The sequence below is a fragment of the Homalodisca vitripennis genome, chromosome 1 (assembly GCF_021130785.1).
Source record: "Homalodisca vitripennis isolate AUS2020 chromosome 1, UT_GWSS_2.1, whole genome shotgun sequence".
NCBI lineage: Eukaryota > Metazoa > Arthropoda > Insecta > Hemiptera > Cicadellidae > Homalodisca > Homalodisca vitripennis.
Window position 1 is genome coordinate 94146435 of NC_060207.1, and position 17036 is coordinate 94163470.

Here is a 17036-nt window from a genome sequence, read left to right on the forward strand (position 1 = left end):
ATTTAAAATCAAACTCCTTTCTAACTCAGAAAGGTTATTACTTAATTTCACATTTGGAACATACCGAGTTAATTACAATAATTACTTCCACAGTTGTTTCTTTGGAATTATAAAATTATCAATGACAATGTTTATAAATGCTTAATTTTACTGTGTAGCTTTCATCTCTGAGATACTCATGATCCCTGTATATTATCCATAACATTATCTGTGATCACATCATGGAGCTATGTACAATGTACAAGTGTATGAGTAGCATTTGTCAGTTTAGATATTATATTATAATACATTGAATTCCCAACTCAGGTGAATGAGTATCATTTTATTCAAATGTTGGTTACAATGATTTTTTAATAAATAATAGAGTGAGTAAAATAGTATTGGCAGTTGTCCAGAATATATAGAATTTGATTGCTGTGTTTTACAATTTGATTTTCATTGTATGTTATGCAAAGTAGCAATTTATTTTCTCTAAAAAAAGGAGTAAAGGTTAAATTCTATTTCCTAGGGAGAAAAGATAAATTATATAGAACTGGTACATATATATATATATATATATATATATATATATATATATATATATATATATATATATGGAATAGAGTTTTTGCAACTGTGTTGATATAGAGTGAATAATAATAATAATAATAATTTTGTTATGTTATATTGCAAATAAAATGCAAACCTACAATGTTTTGATAGTTCTTATGTATTTACTATGTCATTTCATATTTGCAGTTCAGTTCAGAGCTTTTCATCAAGAATAAAATAATTTTACATTTTATAGTTTGTACTCGAGTATATTTAATAAATATAATATCTACACAACGTGAAATGGTTACTAATCCTCTAATTTGTTTTTCATGCAGAAAATGCACATAATAAACATATTAAACTTTCTAGTTGTAAATTATTTTACACAACTTTACTTTAATAAACACAAAGGAGAAAGGCTTACCATTATAAAAACAGTGCTTTTAACCGTTAAGGCATGCTGACACGACAACACAACTACAGTTGTGTGTGATCCTTTGCCAAACATCAATCCATCTCAGCACATAGGAACCAGCTGTATTGAAGAAGCTTTGTGATCTAGAGTTTTGTTCTATAAGAACAATGGGAAACCTTAAACCATCTCACCTTTTTATGTTTGGCTGTATTGTTTTCCCAGATGTCTCATTTGATGAGTGAGGCTAGAAGAGAGGTCCGGAAAGCAAGCAGGGATATATACTAGTTTAGCTAAAAATAACTCAAAAAAATTATTCATTGATAGAAACAAGTTTACAGAGTATCAGAGTTTAATTATGACAGTTTAATTTTGAGATTACACAAATAAAATAATGTATACCTGGGATAATACAGTTTGAAAGGGCAAGGCAGTGTGGGAATAGTTGGTCAGGTATGAATGTGTGGCGTCCATAGAAAACACAGTTATTTCTAGCACTTGTCACCGAGCCAGAGCAGTGGTTATGAGTCAGGACAATATGGGTCTGTAGGAGCATCAGATCTAGTTACTATCAGGGCAATGCCCTGCACTTCACTCACTATGTTATCAGACCTCATTGCAAAATGTTCATTAAAAATTCGAAACGTATAGTATTCAACAATTTACTTTTACAAAAATAATAAAAAGCTTTTATATTCTTTCACACAACTAGGCAGAAGTTTAACTACAATCAGCTCATTTAAATATTGAAATTTTGAACTAAAATATAACATGGAGTTTTGATTTAACCATGGAGAAAATAATTTTGTAATAAATAAAAATATCATTGATTGATTCAAATTCAGTAGGTTTCTGTCTAAATTGATATATCTTGTTGGTAAAGAATATGGTGGAGACAGGTTTTACACATTTGATTATAGTTTCATTTATAGTTGTATTTGAACTGTTATTTAAAATGAACTTCTGTGTGATTAAAAAATTCTAAAATTATTTAATAAACTGTATTATTAACTTGTTTGTTTTCTTAACTTTGTGTGCCCTAATTAAGATGTGATTATAATCGGACAGACTCAGTTAACCTGGGTTATGATCTAATAAATATAGCAATCAGTGAAATATTCAAAGCAAATTGTTTTTTGAGTGGGATATTGAGCTCAACAATGCAATGTTGAAACAAACCCAACAGCAGGTTATTCCTCAATTTGGTTTTATTTTTGGTGTCAATAACTTACTTAATCAACACTATTGTATGAGCCTCAATTTAAAACAGATTTTAGTCTTTTGTAAAATGTATCTAGCTTTGTGGATTGTTTTAGTGCTCCTGTTGTATCACACTATGCAGTGTTATAATGCTGTTATTGAGAATAGGTAGTGAGTGAAATTGCTATGTCAAGAGATTTCTATGCCACAAATTTGGCCAAATATGAGGGTAACAAATTCTTGAGGTCTGCTCATCTTTAACATTTGCAATATTCAGATTACTAAGATTTTTTCATATTGGGGTAACATGTGCATGGAATCTAGTAATTTGAGAGTATAGAGTTATTGATAACTTTGGACCTCCATATCTTCTGTTCAAGCCTTATCATGATTTGGATTTATCAAAGAGCCATAAGAACTTTAGGAGTTAGGAAAAGATGAGTTAGGCAATTGTTTTCCCCATCCCACATTTGGAATTTGGTTAAATTTAAAGCGCCAGAATTCTTGTCCAACATTCCTTTCCTTGCTATATTTGGTTTGTGATATAGTGCTTTCACTGATGACATTATGTGAGAGCTGTGACAAAAAATATACACAACCATTAAAGTCCCTTAGATATAGATTAGGACAATGCCAATCCATATCAAATTTCAATTTGGATGAATGTTCCAAAACTAAAAATAAGGTTAATATATTTTGTGCATGAAAAAATAAATTCATAAAGTTGAATTTGTTATCAATTTTGTATTGTCAGAAATAAAAAAATGCTAATAGTAAACAGGAAGAAAGAAAAATAAAAATAAAAGTAGCCTGGTGTTACATACAAACTTTTGCTGAGGGTGGAGAAAGAACTAGGACATTTTCTTCTGTTAATTTTCTTTTATGTTACTTGTAGACAGAAAAAGTTCTTATGAATCATAGTTACATACATACATTGGTAGGAATGGAAGATTCTGTGTGCTTGGCTTCAAATTCATGTTGTCCTTCCAAGATTTTATTATCAGGCCATTTTAAAACTACTAATGAGGCTATGATTTTTGTTGGGTTGTAAAAACTTTTAATTACAAGATAGCTCATAAATAATTTACTCAGGGCTCAAAAATTTCCATTATTTCCCCCTACATTTTGATCCTGAGAATAGTAAGTGCTGTCACATCAGTATATATATTAAGGTTTTCAGGAGAAATTGTAAATATTATTTTTTAATGTTGAAATGCAGATGTGCCTGGACCAGTGGCCAGTGAGGCGACTGTGAGTGATTCTGGCAAGAACTGGGTAAGTCTGACATGGGGGAAGCCAGAGAACCGAGGGGCAGCCCCTGTCCTAGCATACCGAGTAGAGGCCTGGCTGCTTGGCTCCGAGGGAGGTGCTCACTGGAACGAGGTTAGAGGGTTCTTGGTGTAACTGTACTTCTTATCATTTCAACGTTTTCTTACAGTACAGTCAGGATGCCATGCATTCCATAAAGCGAAACTGTAAGGTTTATTTGTCAGAACTAGATTACTATGCATTCATGTGTAACAAGAAGACTCTTTCTAAACATTAGACAAACATACAGTTTAAAGCAAACACTGTATTTATTAATTTTAGCTGTCTTTTATGCATGGAAGCTATTCATGTTACTGAATTAGTTTAATTTTATGTAATGAATTAATTTATGGTGAATGAAAACTGTACCGTTTAATCTTGTGGGATAAGAACAAATAATCTTATTTTTTTTTTAGACAAGGCCAAGCTCTTTTTCCCTTTGAGTTGCTTATCAATTAATTTTCCAGTTTCTGAATTAATACCACACTATAACATCTTACATTTAATTTAATTAAGATTAAATTTATTTGTTCTTTTTTCTCATTGTTTTTTCATTTTCTACTTTGGTCTTTCCAAAACTGCTGACTATTCGCTCTAAGTATCTAGTTTTTGATATGGGGGCATATTTGTGTAAACATGTCTCCAGTTACATGGACATTAGCATGTTGTGTGGACATTAGCAGGATGACTGGTTGTTTAGTACATGTAGCTTTGTGTTTTTTTTATTTATTTGAGCTATATTTTCCCTGAAGTTTGTAATGTATACCTTTATTTATGAGTTTATGTTGGTGTTAATAGTTACTTAAAATATCAATAATTACAATGATATTTTTGCTTTGCTTTTCAATTCTTACAACTGTAGAACAATTCTTTAGAGACTGTAAAAGTTGTGGTTGAATTGCAATTATTCCATATTCTGTTTTGTAAATGCACCAAAATAAAGCTGTATCTTATTTAGGGTACTGTATCACTGAAGGCCTTATATTGGATCTATAGATTGATTTGTTGTTAGATGTGAAATTTTTTATTCTTCTTGGACAGCTTGGGGTGACGCCGATCAACAGTTTTGATGCATTCTTCCTGAAGCCCGGTAGTGAGTACAAGTTTCGTATCACAGCAAGGAACCGATACGGGTGGGGGGAGTCTGTGACATCTACAGAGTCTGTGACTATCGGCAGTGCCAGTAACTATCCACCAGATATCCTGCGCGATTTGCCAGGACCTCTCAAGGCTCTCCAGGGTGACAACATAACACTGGAGTGTGAGGTCAGTAATCAGAATGTTCTTGTATCTTTATAATTATGTTAAATAAATTTTATTTTAAGGTAAAAAATAGCAGAAAGTACGGTCATAACAAGAGTTTTGATAAATAAGAACAGCAAATTTACTTTAACCAAATTAAAAAATTAATGTTTTTCATCTTGAGATGAAATCTTCGTCAGTAATTTGAACACAAAATCATGAAATATTTTATGCCCACTGAGCACTTAGTCAATCCCATAAGAGAGAGAAGTTACTGATTTTTCAGTTTTGATGTGTCCAAAGCTGCAAACTTGCAAAATAAAGAGATTGAATTGTTAAAGTGAATGGACCATGAAGAATGACAACAACATGGAAATGATAGTTTATTTGTTTACAGTTTTTAAGTTTACTAGAAGTTTGGTATTTAATTTGAAATCTAATTAATGTAATATTTTCACAGGTTTTAATAATTTGGCCCTGAGTATCATGCAATGATGGAAACAGTTGCATGAATTTCCTAATTCTAGTTTTTGTAATGATTATATATCCAAATTAGAAGCATTGTAGGTTAAATATATATATATATATATATATATATATATATATATATATATATATATATAGATGTATATAGTTGAGAAGTCTCAAACAATGTGTTTCAATGTAGTTAATTTATTTACATTTCATACCTTATTTATTGATGTTTAAATTTAAAACACATTCTAACATTATATATATAAAAAAAATCGATTTAAGGACTTTTACGTCTGATTTTTTTATAAGTGGCTAACATATTTTTTACTTGCTGAAGATGTTAAACACTGAGAATCTTGAATAATTACGAGATGTTAAATGAGAACACTTTACATTTAACATAGTTTGCTTATATTATACCTAGAATTAAGAACCTCTTCTACTTAAAGTATTCAGACATTATGTATGTATGTCAGGTGGGAGGGGACCCACCACCGTATGTTCAGTGGCTGCGAGATGGACAGGATGTGGGAACGATAGCTGCACTTCAAGGCAGAGTGTTTGTGTCTGACAGTCAGCTCACACATCGCCTCATCGTCAAGCAGCTGATCGAGGATGACTCAGGACGCTATGTCTGCGAGGCAGTTAACAAATTGGGTCGAGCCTCCACCTATGCTCGGTTGCTGGTTGTCTCTGACCCCCGTCTATTGGAGGCCGACCGGAAATTGAAAGAGTAAGTGATAGTAGTTCAGAAGGAGCCCTTCACTGGATTCATTGTTATATGAGTAAAAAGGATCAGCAAATTACAACTTAAATTGGTTATTTGTTGAGTATAATATATGTCATCAAAATCATTTAAAAAACTAGATACATGCTGACATCATAATGGACTCTTACACGAGGCCAACTATACCAAGTTACTTCACCATAAACTAAAGTTTTCTTTGTGTTTCTTTACTTGTTATGTATTGTGTTGAAATAATATTAAAGATACACATAAGCTGAAATTACCTTAATTGCATTATTTTATCTAGGATTCTGTACCAAATAATACATGTAATACCATTGTATAGTGAACATTTTTATCCTAATAGGTATTTGATTAAGTATAAAGCATTATCAATCATGCAGAGTCACATTCTAATAAATACATGTTGATAAATTCAATAAAACTATCCAATAAAAACATGTTGAAATACCTTTTAGCTTAGTTTTTTGAGAACTGTCTGCATCAGTATTAACACAGACTCCAGCTAATTCAGAGCATAAAAAATATGTAATGCAGAGACATAAAATAGTCATTATTACTTTTTGGAAAAATTACAATTTCTGTTGATGAGTATCACAGATGGTGGTCAGTATAATATTTCACTTCTTGATTATCATGGTCAGTAGTTAAGATGGTAATGTGGGTCCTAAGAAGTGCATTCTAAATCAGGTGAGATGATTATTGCTCCTTATTTTTATACACATGAGATTTTTCATACTTTTCTATTCCTCTCAGTCTTGGGTAGCTCTCTCCATCTTCTCTTCAAAAGGGCCAAGTAATTGGTTGATTCTAAATCCAGTGAATTATCTTGAATATGGTAGTAGGTAGCTAAAATTCTAATTTACACAGTGTGTTTCATTATTTTCTTTACATTTCAGCCATACACACAAACTATTAAAATTTGAATATGGCTGATGAATCAAGCAAGTGTTTTATTCATTGTCAGAATTTGTTGAAAATTAGATGTGTTATGCTAGGTTTGGTTTGCTTGAATTCTGAGCTGAATGCTGTTTTATAACTGTTTGTTACTGTTGTTTAAACCAGAGCCAGATTTATTAATTTGATGCCATAGGACTACCGGAAGATAGCACCCAGTCCCTTTTTTCAACCGAACTTTGAATGTTCAGGTACTAGCGATTACAGATGTGTTCTATGTCAAACATATGTTTATATTCTCACTTTATATATGCCTGTGGCGCTTTTATTGGAGATAATGAGGAAATACCACATGAGTAATATGATATAGTGCCCTTTTACTACTGGTTTTTCTGCTTATCCCATTTTTTAATACTACTATGAAAAGTTACTAAACCTGTCTCACATTCAATAGACAAATTGAACATAAGGAGGGTTAAAAATATAAGTGTACATGAAAAATTCACATTGTTATTAAAAATTTATTTTGTTACTTCACATGAACGATATTTTAGTATCTGAAGTAATGTTCGATATAACTTTGGGCATCCATAGTTTGTTTCAATATTAAATAAACACTTGTTTAGACCATATGATATATTGTTACATATTATATAAATTTTTGAACTACCCATAGTATAATAAAATAACAAATTAAAGTAATTTTATAGAAATATTTACAAGAACTTAAATACTGAGAGTTAAAAAACTCTCGGTATAAGAATGTTCTGATTAAGTAAGACGGGCCAGAGACATCAGCCGATCATATCTAGTTGAAGATCTCAATTAATTATTTACATGATAAAGTATGGAGAAGGATTTCTCCTGTTCAATTTGTTGCAGGAGCACTAAGTGCCATTCTCAAAACTATGTTAGTATTTTTGTATATATCTACCAAGTCAAATTGACAGGGGTTTTTTTTACTAATGTAAAGTAACTCATTGTTTGTTTTTCCTTGTCAGTGTTTTGCAACAAAAATGCTTTTAAATCCAGGAGATCTGAGGAGACTCTTGAGTGTCCTCAGAGTACACATTTAACAACTCCTGCACATTTTCTGTTATTTCTGGAGCTTAAAGTTAAGCCTGTCCTTTAATTATTTCTAAAACTTCAAACGTTTTATGAAGAATAGTGTACTTCTCCTCTCGTCTTTGCTGCTCAAAATGCAAGGAATCCAATATTACATTAAAAGTATTTACATGGAAATTGTCAGAACCTGTAAATAACACTTCATTTATTGGATCACCAAATTCTTCAGGCTTTGTAGGTTTTCCTTTTCCATTTTTTATCAATTCTATAGTCCTGCTCACAATTGGATTTTGGCTCTTTTTCTAAGTGATTAAACTTATTTCTCAACTGTTGAAAAAAAAAACACAAAGATATTAATAGCAATTTATTATTTTTTTCCCTCAACTATGAGGTTTTATATTGGAACTTTACATTCATGTGCCTTATTAAATCTTTTTAAAACTGTGTTGCATAAAATTGTCATTAATGTCAACTCAAGGGAACTTAATTTATGTTCATAGCCTTAGCTTCATTTCTCATTAAAGTGACGCTTGTGTTATTAATGATAGCGAGTAGTACACTCCTCTACCAATCCCACACTTGGAGCAGGATGCACTCTAGTAGTAATGAAATGCTACTCAGATTGTTCAATCAAAACTAATACTGAATTAACAATTTCATAAGACTAAATCAGTTAAATATTTCGTTAGATGTAGCATACATTTTTATATCATAATTATATTTTGAATTTAAATTTTGATACAATTTTAGGTTCATAGGGAATTTTATTTTAAAATTTCATTATAAAAGCCACAATACACCACTAGGAGGCGTGTGCCCTCAGGCCCTAACCTAGTGGACATAGTGGTAACTTCAGTTCTGATTGTAACATTTGATGTTTTATACTCACAGTTTTGAATGTTAGTTTTATGACATGGTCAGCATATTTAATCCTAAATAATCAACTGTTCCTGTACATTATATACCTTGTAAAAACAAAATTAATCAACTTATAAGCAAGCACAGGATTCAACTGACTTCAATTGTTCTAAGCCACTTTTAATTATTTCCAACTTAAATAGCAACAAACAAAATTATACCTCACGTGAGTTGCATTTTCTTGAATATTGGATAGTCTTATGTTTCATGCTTGCATTATTAAACCAAGTATCTGGTGGTGCAGGAATCTGGTGGAGAACCAAGAGTCAGCTCCCCAGGTTACCATGAGATTGAGAGACCGCAGGGTGCAGGCTACATACCCTGTGCGCCTGAGTTGTCAGGTGGTCGGCAACCCTACACCTACTGTCAGTTGGGCCCACCAGGGCAATCCCATCTCTCCTGATGGTATGTTTAACTATAGCATCTAAGCAAAAACTAATATATTTTTTGTATTTCAATAAAGCCAAAAATTAAAAGTTGTTTCGAAATTAGTTTAAAGATTTGCTTGTAATTGAACAATGCTTACTTCACACACACACACACACACACACACACACACACACACACACAACAGCTGAAATATATGTGTTTATAACAACCAGCTCAATTACAAATTTCGGAGAAACTAAATTTTGTACTGTCACACAGAACTGTGTAATGAGTTGAACATTTAAATTATAGTCTTGTTTCTTGTTTTGTACTTTGTTTCTAATTCAGTGTGTTTAAAATAATCTGTATTATCTTATACATGCTACATTCATCTATACACATGTTATGTTTTCAGATGTGAAATAAAGAACAAACAAATTTGGTCACAAATATAAAATTTGTTCAAATTTGGTTAAAAAATTAATTAATCAGTCAATTCTGTTTTTAAGGCTTTGCTTGTTTAAGGCAATTAGCTGAAATCCTAATTTTGATCACTGATATATTTTTAGTTCCTTCCATATGAGCCCAACTCTGATCTTCATTGTGGTTGATACAGATCGCCACCAACTGGTAGCGGAGGCAGATCACTTCTATACACTGGAGATTTGTCGCACAGTGCTGGAGGATGGAGGTCAATACACGGTGACAGCCCAAAATTGTCTAGGAGCAGTGAGTTGTCACTGTCAGTTGACCGTAGACAAGGGTATCCGAGCCTACGTAGCGCCGGACTACACCTCAGAGCTAGAGTCTACGGTTTCAGTACGGGAAGGATCAGATTTGCATATCTTCGCCCAAGTAGAGGCTTATCCTACAGTCGGCATTGCCTGGTAAACAGCTGAACAATAAATAGATAACTTTCAAAGCTTGACATGAAAATTACATTTTACAGTTAAATAAAACATTCTTAACATATTGTATCATAAAGTGATGTGATCTAAAACATTTTAAAATATTAAAGGCCGTATCTGGAAGATTTTTTTACAAATTATATCCAATAGAAACTAACAACTAATCAAAACTATATACAAAACAAAAATTTAATAGAGGTATGATATCACAGAAATGAGAAATTGCAGCAGGAGAGGATAAACTATAACTATAGCTACGTTATATAAATCAAAATCAGTTGATGTTTTATTATTATTCATGATTTTTTTTAAGTAATGATACAACTACATTCAACTACAATTACTTACTTTGAAGGAACTACTTTTAAGAAGTAACTCGCATTAAATTCAGATAAAATATTCAATTTGAATTGTAACGAAGTCTACAATTTGATCATTGAGTAGATAAAACAATTTATACCAATTAATTATTTTATATAAAACAGAAAAAAATGGTTCTTTTATTCAATATCAAGGTGGTAAGCAATTCAAGAAGAATTATGGTTTTTTGTTTGTTTTCTTTTTTGACAAAATCAATGCTGCAAACCTTTAGGAATTAGTACCTACATTATGCTTTATTGTCCCTCTGTTATAGCTCAACAGTTTAACACATTAAACCGTTCAAGCCAATGATAACCTAACTAACCATAGTAAACCTAACTAACAAATTAATTACAAAATAAAAAACATAATGGTCTTTTACTGTATTATAAAAATACCATGCACTTTAATGAGTTTATACAAAGAACAAGATAATCCCACAAATTCTTAGTGTTCATTGCTTTAAAAAAGATTAATTTTAATACCTACTTTTTAAATAAAAATCTTAAAATTGTTATTTCTATTGCTTTGGAGACATATCTAACAGAAGTACATCATTACAATTTTATAGATAGTTATATCTATATAGATTAATAACTATATAGATTAAAAATGGGAATGTTAAGGCCATGGTGGAAAAAAAGATCATTACACATTTTGCTAAATTTTCTGATCCAATATTTTTATTATTTGTTGTAAAAATGTGTACTGTTGTAAGCTCCAGTCAACATATTATGTTCCAATTACATTTTTGTAAACACACTGTTCTTTATGAGATGTTATTTGAAATAACACATTGCATTGGCATTATTTCACAGTTATCAGCCTTGTTATGTACTGATAAGGTAGTTGTTAAAGTGACTGGTGTACATTGAAAAACGTTGGTTTCAAGTTGTAAAGACATTGACAACTTTTTGACTGTTTAAACATTATGGATTTTCTAGTGTTGGAAATTGTAAATTGCATTCTAGGGCAATGAACAGCAAATAAGTAAGTATTATTGTTTTATTTAATTACTGTTTAACTTTCAGACACTTTTAGGAATTTCTAATATATTTTATAATAAGAAGTGTTTCCCTTTTTTATCGATAAATAAGTAAAATACAATAATTAGCTCAAAATTGTTAATTTTAGTGTTTTATTGGATAATTTTCTTATTACAATGATTTCATTAAAATAGGAAATATATAATTTTTACAGTTTTTAAATTATTATTAAACGTTATTATTTATCCGTTAATTAAACATTACTAAATACTTTAACCACTCACCTATATTATTACTACATAAATTTAGACAATAATTCTAAGTTAACTTTTGTAAAATCTTTGGATACAAGATTATATTAAAGTAATGACATACTAAACAATTCAAACAGTACATGAAATCCAGTGAGGTTCAATGTTTTCTTGGTGTTTATTGTTGAAGTAAAATGAATTAAATCACATGAAACGTGTTATAAATATATTTGGTTTTGTAACTTCATACCATATTTGATATACAAACCTGTAAAGTGTATACTTATGTGTATATTTCATACAAATCACAATGTGATATTAACAGGTTAGGATTACAGAATTGTATACTTTGCAATATTTATAACATAAATAGAACTCCACATTTTGAGTATCGGAATTTATCCTTTTCTGCAGTTGTCAAATAAATTTAAGGCATAAGGTTAAGTAAGCACAAAAAAATATAATGGCGATGTACTTGCCAAAGTTATCATTGACAAAAGAACAAGTTCTACATAGACAAATTGTGGGCTCTCAGGTAGGCCTATATGCTTGATAGTTTGATATACAACTTAGGAATGATGATTTGGGCAAGTTTTACGGCAAGTTTTACCATTATATTAAATTGTGCATGCTTTATATTAAATAGTGTTTTTGATTCCTAAAGATGAGACTAGGTTTGAACTCTTGAAATATGTGTTCTATTTTTGTTATATAAAAACATGATAAACATTTCTGAAATTATTTTATTTTTTCAAATTATTCATCGTTAATACTAAATTTCAATTAAGTATAACAGGCTGCCATGACTTTAGTTATTCATAAACTTGAGATGAATAGAAGTAAAACAGAGTTATAATTTGACACACTAGAAATTTAACACCTAGCTTAATACTAATAGACAATATGCTTTATTAACAATATCATCAAGACATGTTACAGAGTCAAACAGTTTTTAAAAGTGAATTGTATTATTAAATGAGAGGTCTATTTAAAATTCATCATTCCATGAGAAGAACTCATCGAGCGTGTAGTATGCGTGGTCTTGCAGCCAACACCGTAAGGTTCTCTTTATAGCTCTTGGGTTGTCTTTCAGATGATCTGGTAGCTTGTTGAACAGTTTCATTCCAGCATATGATGGTTTTTTCTCGAACAATGCTGTTCTATGGACTGGTAGAGTGTAATCCCCTGCTTGTCTAGTGTAGTGGCTGTGGAGATCTCTTTGTTTTGGAGGATTCTTAGTTATGCAGTAAAGTATGGTTTCTATGATGTAAATGGATGTTACTGTCAATATTTTCCAGTTTTTGAAGATGTTTCTGCAGCTCTCTCTAGGTCCTATTCCAGCCATTAACCTTATTGCTTTTTTCTGCATCACCAGAACTCTGTGGAGATTGCCAGTTGAAGAAGCACCCCAGACTGCTATTCCATAACGCAGGTGGCTTTCGAATAACGCATGATATGCTGTTCTCGTGGCTTTATGAGTACTAGTTGTCTTGGTTCTCTTTAATGCAAACAATGCTGAGTTAAGCTTTAGGCAGAGGCTGTCTATATGGTTTTTCCAGCGCATGTCTCGTCAAGTATTATGCCAAGATGTTTAACTTCATCAGCATTGGTAGTTCAGTTACAAGGGCCTTTTTACTGCCTAGAGTCATTTGTTTTGTTTTTTTCTCATTGAGAACGAGGTCGTTTCTCATTGTATATTCTTGAGCCATGTTGAAAGCTATGTATGTGTTAATTTCCAGTTGTTCAGTATTTCTATTTGGTGCAAGCAGAACTATGTCGTCTGTGTACATGATCATTTGACAATATTCTCTCAAGTGTTCTGGAAAGTCATTTATAAATAAATAAACAAAACTGGTCCAAGGACCGAGCCTTGTGGAACTCCTCTTCTCACTGGTAGGGGGTGAGATTGTAGTGATTGTGTGAGTCCCTTGGTTGTTTCCTTTAGTTCCAATATTTGCTTTCGTCTTTTGAGATAGCTTTCAAACCAACTGAGTGCTGTTTGTCTAACACCAACATTTTGCCTAAAACCTACGAGTTAGATTATTTAATACATGTACATGTTGCATATTATAGATTTTGTTATGAACTCAAATTTTTAAAGAAAACAGTTTTCTTTTTATAGTTACTATAATCAGTTCATTATAAATTTTTATTTAAAAACTCAGTAACTAAAACTATGAACTGTAGTATTGTGGTATAGTTAATTAAAACAAAACTAGATGCTTGTCATACATTTCCTCATAGTTTGTAATGTTGGATAATATGAAATGTCAGTTAAAGTGAAGGTTTGATAAGCAAAACTACTATAGTTGAATTACTATTGTGTTCTATATGTAAATAAGAAATTACATTTTAAAAATAAAAAGAGGAACAAAAATCTTTAGCGTTATAATAACATTCAGTTATCTAGCTACCCTAAAAACTATTTTCAGTTGAAATGCAATTTATTCTCTGAGAATATGACATATTACAGATAAAGAAACAAAATTTGGAAGGAAAAATTAAAGAGGTATAAAGACTTGAGATAAATTTTTTAACTATTTGAGACGCAAATACTGGAACATAAAGTTATTTACACTCCTTACCCTTTGCGCTCTTAATATTTGGGAATGCCTTCATTACTAAAATTGAATGAATACATAAAATGTAAATTCTTTGAATTTAAGAAGAATTTCAGAGAAGTAATTAATCATTGTTTGTTGAGTGACCTGATAATGCAATCGCTGATTTAAAAATACCTTATCCAAAGAATAACAGAAAAAATAGCGATACATGATTATTACTCGTAACATTTAGAGTGTAATGTATAATTGTCTTGCAGGCACAGGGATGGAGTGCGGCTTAGACCGAGTCGTCGGCTAGTAATGACAGTGGACTGCGAGGGCCGACTACAGTTGTCTTTGGCCGGCATAACAGCTCGTGAGGCTGGCTTGTACTGCTGTACTGCTACGAATGCTGTGGGCCGAGCTCAGACCTCCTGTCAAGTTATTGTTACCAGTGGCACTACCCCGATCACTGCCAATCTGCCAGCCATTCTGGCACCCTCAGTCCCGTTAGTGTTCCCTTTTCTAATTCTCTGATGTCCTTTGAATTTTAAGCAATAGTTTATTCTACATGATGGCTTATTCAAACTGAGTTATACATTTTATTCTACTTTAAAATTACATATAATTTGTCAGTAAGAAATATTAATTTTTCAATTTATTTTTAGGGCAGAATAGCCATTTATAATTTTTTGTAGATGTGTAGTCAAAAACACATAAACAAACATTGAGATATTGTTACACTTTAAAACACAATATACAAACACATTATAACTATCTCCACATCTTCCAATCTTATGTAACAACAAACAAAGAAACATTTGATCTATATAACATTATGTCGTTTCATCAATGTCAATATTGAATACAATTTTTTTTTAATGTATAGGATGTGTGGTCAATTAATATCTTAATATTAAAAAGTAAATAAAATTAATAATAACTGAGTAACCTTTTAGATATCCAGTTAATCTTAGATAAAAAATGCTTAAGATTTATAAAATACTAGCGGACCCGGCGCGCTTCGCTTCGCATTTCAATTAGTTTCCCGCGGCTTCGCACGCAATTTCCCGTTGAAAACAGTACACTATATTCACTTATTCATTTTCTATCACATTCTAAACATTGCTGAGATAATTGATAGTCGTTCCTTCGTGAGCTTCTTGGGCGCATTATGAAGGTATGTACCACATTCCTGATACTTCTGTCAAAAAAAAACAACTAAGGTTGATTTTATAACATTCTTTATATTTGTAGCCAACGTAAGATAGTAATTATGATATCTGCATTGCTCTTCTGATCAAGCATGAGCATGGTTTATATTAAATAAATATTGCAGTTAAAGGTGAATTTTTACGTCAAATTTGAATTGTATTATCTGGATAGTAAAGTCTATGTTTAACAGTGATTGCAGAAACAGTTTAAACAAAATTTGTCGTTTCTCTTAAGCTTACTCTATGCTTTAAAACTATAAGTGTAGTAATTAAATTATATATAAATATATTTTTTGTCGCATTATATATGTTTACAAAGAACAGCTGATTAAAAATTTGAAAAGACTCTTTCACTTAATAACATATGTTTGCTGCAATGCATTTCTTACGGGTATTTCTGTAACCAGTGGGGCGGAATCCTGAATCGGGAAAGGGATAAAAAGTATCCTATAACCTTCTACAGATCAAGACGAACAAATTAAAAAAAAAAATTAGGCGAATCCGTCCAGCCGTTTGTGAGTGATGCTGTTACACACGAACAGTTTCATTTTTATATATATAGATGAATCTCAAATTTTTAATTCCGTATCCATGCAATGTTATGTTCCATGAATGGGTCCACTATATTGAATGCCCTGGACAGCAAAAATCTTTTGCATGTCATTGTTTTCTAATTTAATTCACTCTAGCAGTTTGCTACAAAATCTGACTTCTGCTTGTGACAGAAGTTTTTTTTAATAAATTTTGTTTGTGTTGCTAAGGTCTAGGGATTTCACTGAATTGTGTGTTGTGTTCGTAGTAATCCTTTCCCTAAAATGATTTACATTTAAATTTTGAATGCAATGTTGCTTCTAAAATATATAGACAAGGCAAGGTCAGAAGTTCTAATTCTTTAAAACCAGATTTACATAACTCTTTCAAGTGTAGTTTTTGGTTTGTGTGGACTTTATTGTGAGACAAACAGTCTCTGAAACTCATTTACATTACACATCTCCAGATAGCAATAATGTATGATAAGTGAGGATATATAAGGCCATAATAGGCCAATTGTAATACATTTGTGCAGTATCGAGTTACATTTCTCAATGCATAGATGCCAGAAGAAACTTTGGAACAAACATTACTGATGTGTTCCTTAAAATTTAATTGTTTATCTATATAAATGTTTAAGAAATTTAGGAGGAAGAACATCTCCTCAATTATGTTTTCAAAAATGCTTTCTAGTTTCAGAGACTTCTGTCTATTATTTTCTTTTAACTTCTTCGTCATTACATTACAAAAGTAGTATCATATATCAAAGCAAGTCCAAAAAAATTTAAAAAATCTGTACAACAGAGTATCTTTGTACGAAACCAACCAACCAACAATTGTTGGTAACCTACTGAAAATTCAAAATTATTAACTTTTCTGTCTACTTTGTTTGTTTACTCATTTGTTTAATCTGTGATTTTCTCACTGCATTTATGGTTACCCATAAGACCAATGCGGAAATGTGAGAAATGTATTAATTACTTTACTGCTTTTTGACCTTTTAATCCCAAACTCAATAGAGATCCTTTTTGGACCAAAAGGAACCTGTGTACCAAATTTCATGTCTCCAGGACATT

At 31.3% G+C, this 17036-nt stretch overlaps 1 protein-coding gene across 1 annotated transcript in view; it reads left to right on the top strand.

Moving 5' to 3' along the window:
- LOC124370871 overlaps positions 1–17036 on the top strand; it is a 152152-nt gene that overhangs the window by 121630 nt on the left and 13486 nt on the right. The window contains 6 exon segments of the mRNA XM_046829199.1: positions 3366–3529; positions 4496–4720; positions 5647–5903; positions 9043–9203; positions 9784–10054; positions 14494–14724. Of these exon segments, the coding sequence (XP_046685155.1) occupies positions 3366–3529; positions 4496–4720; positions 5647–5903; positions 9043–9203; positions 9784–10054; positions 14494–14724 (1309 nt within the window).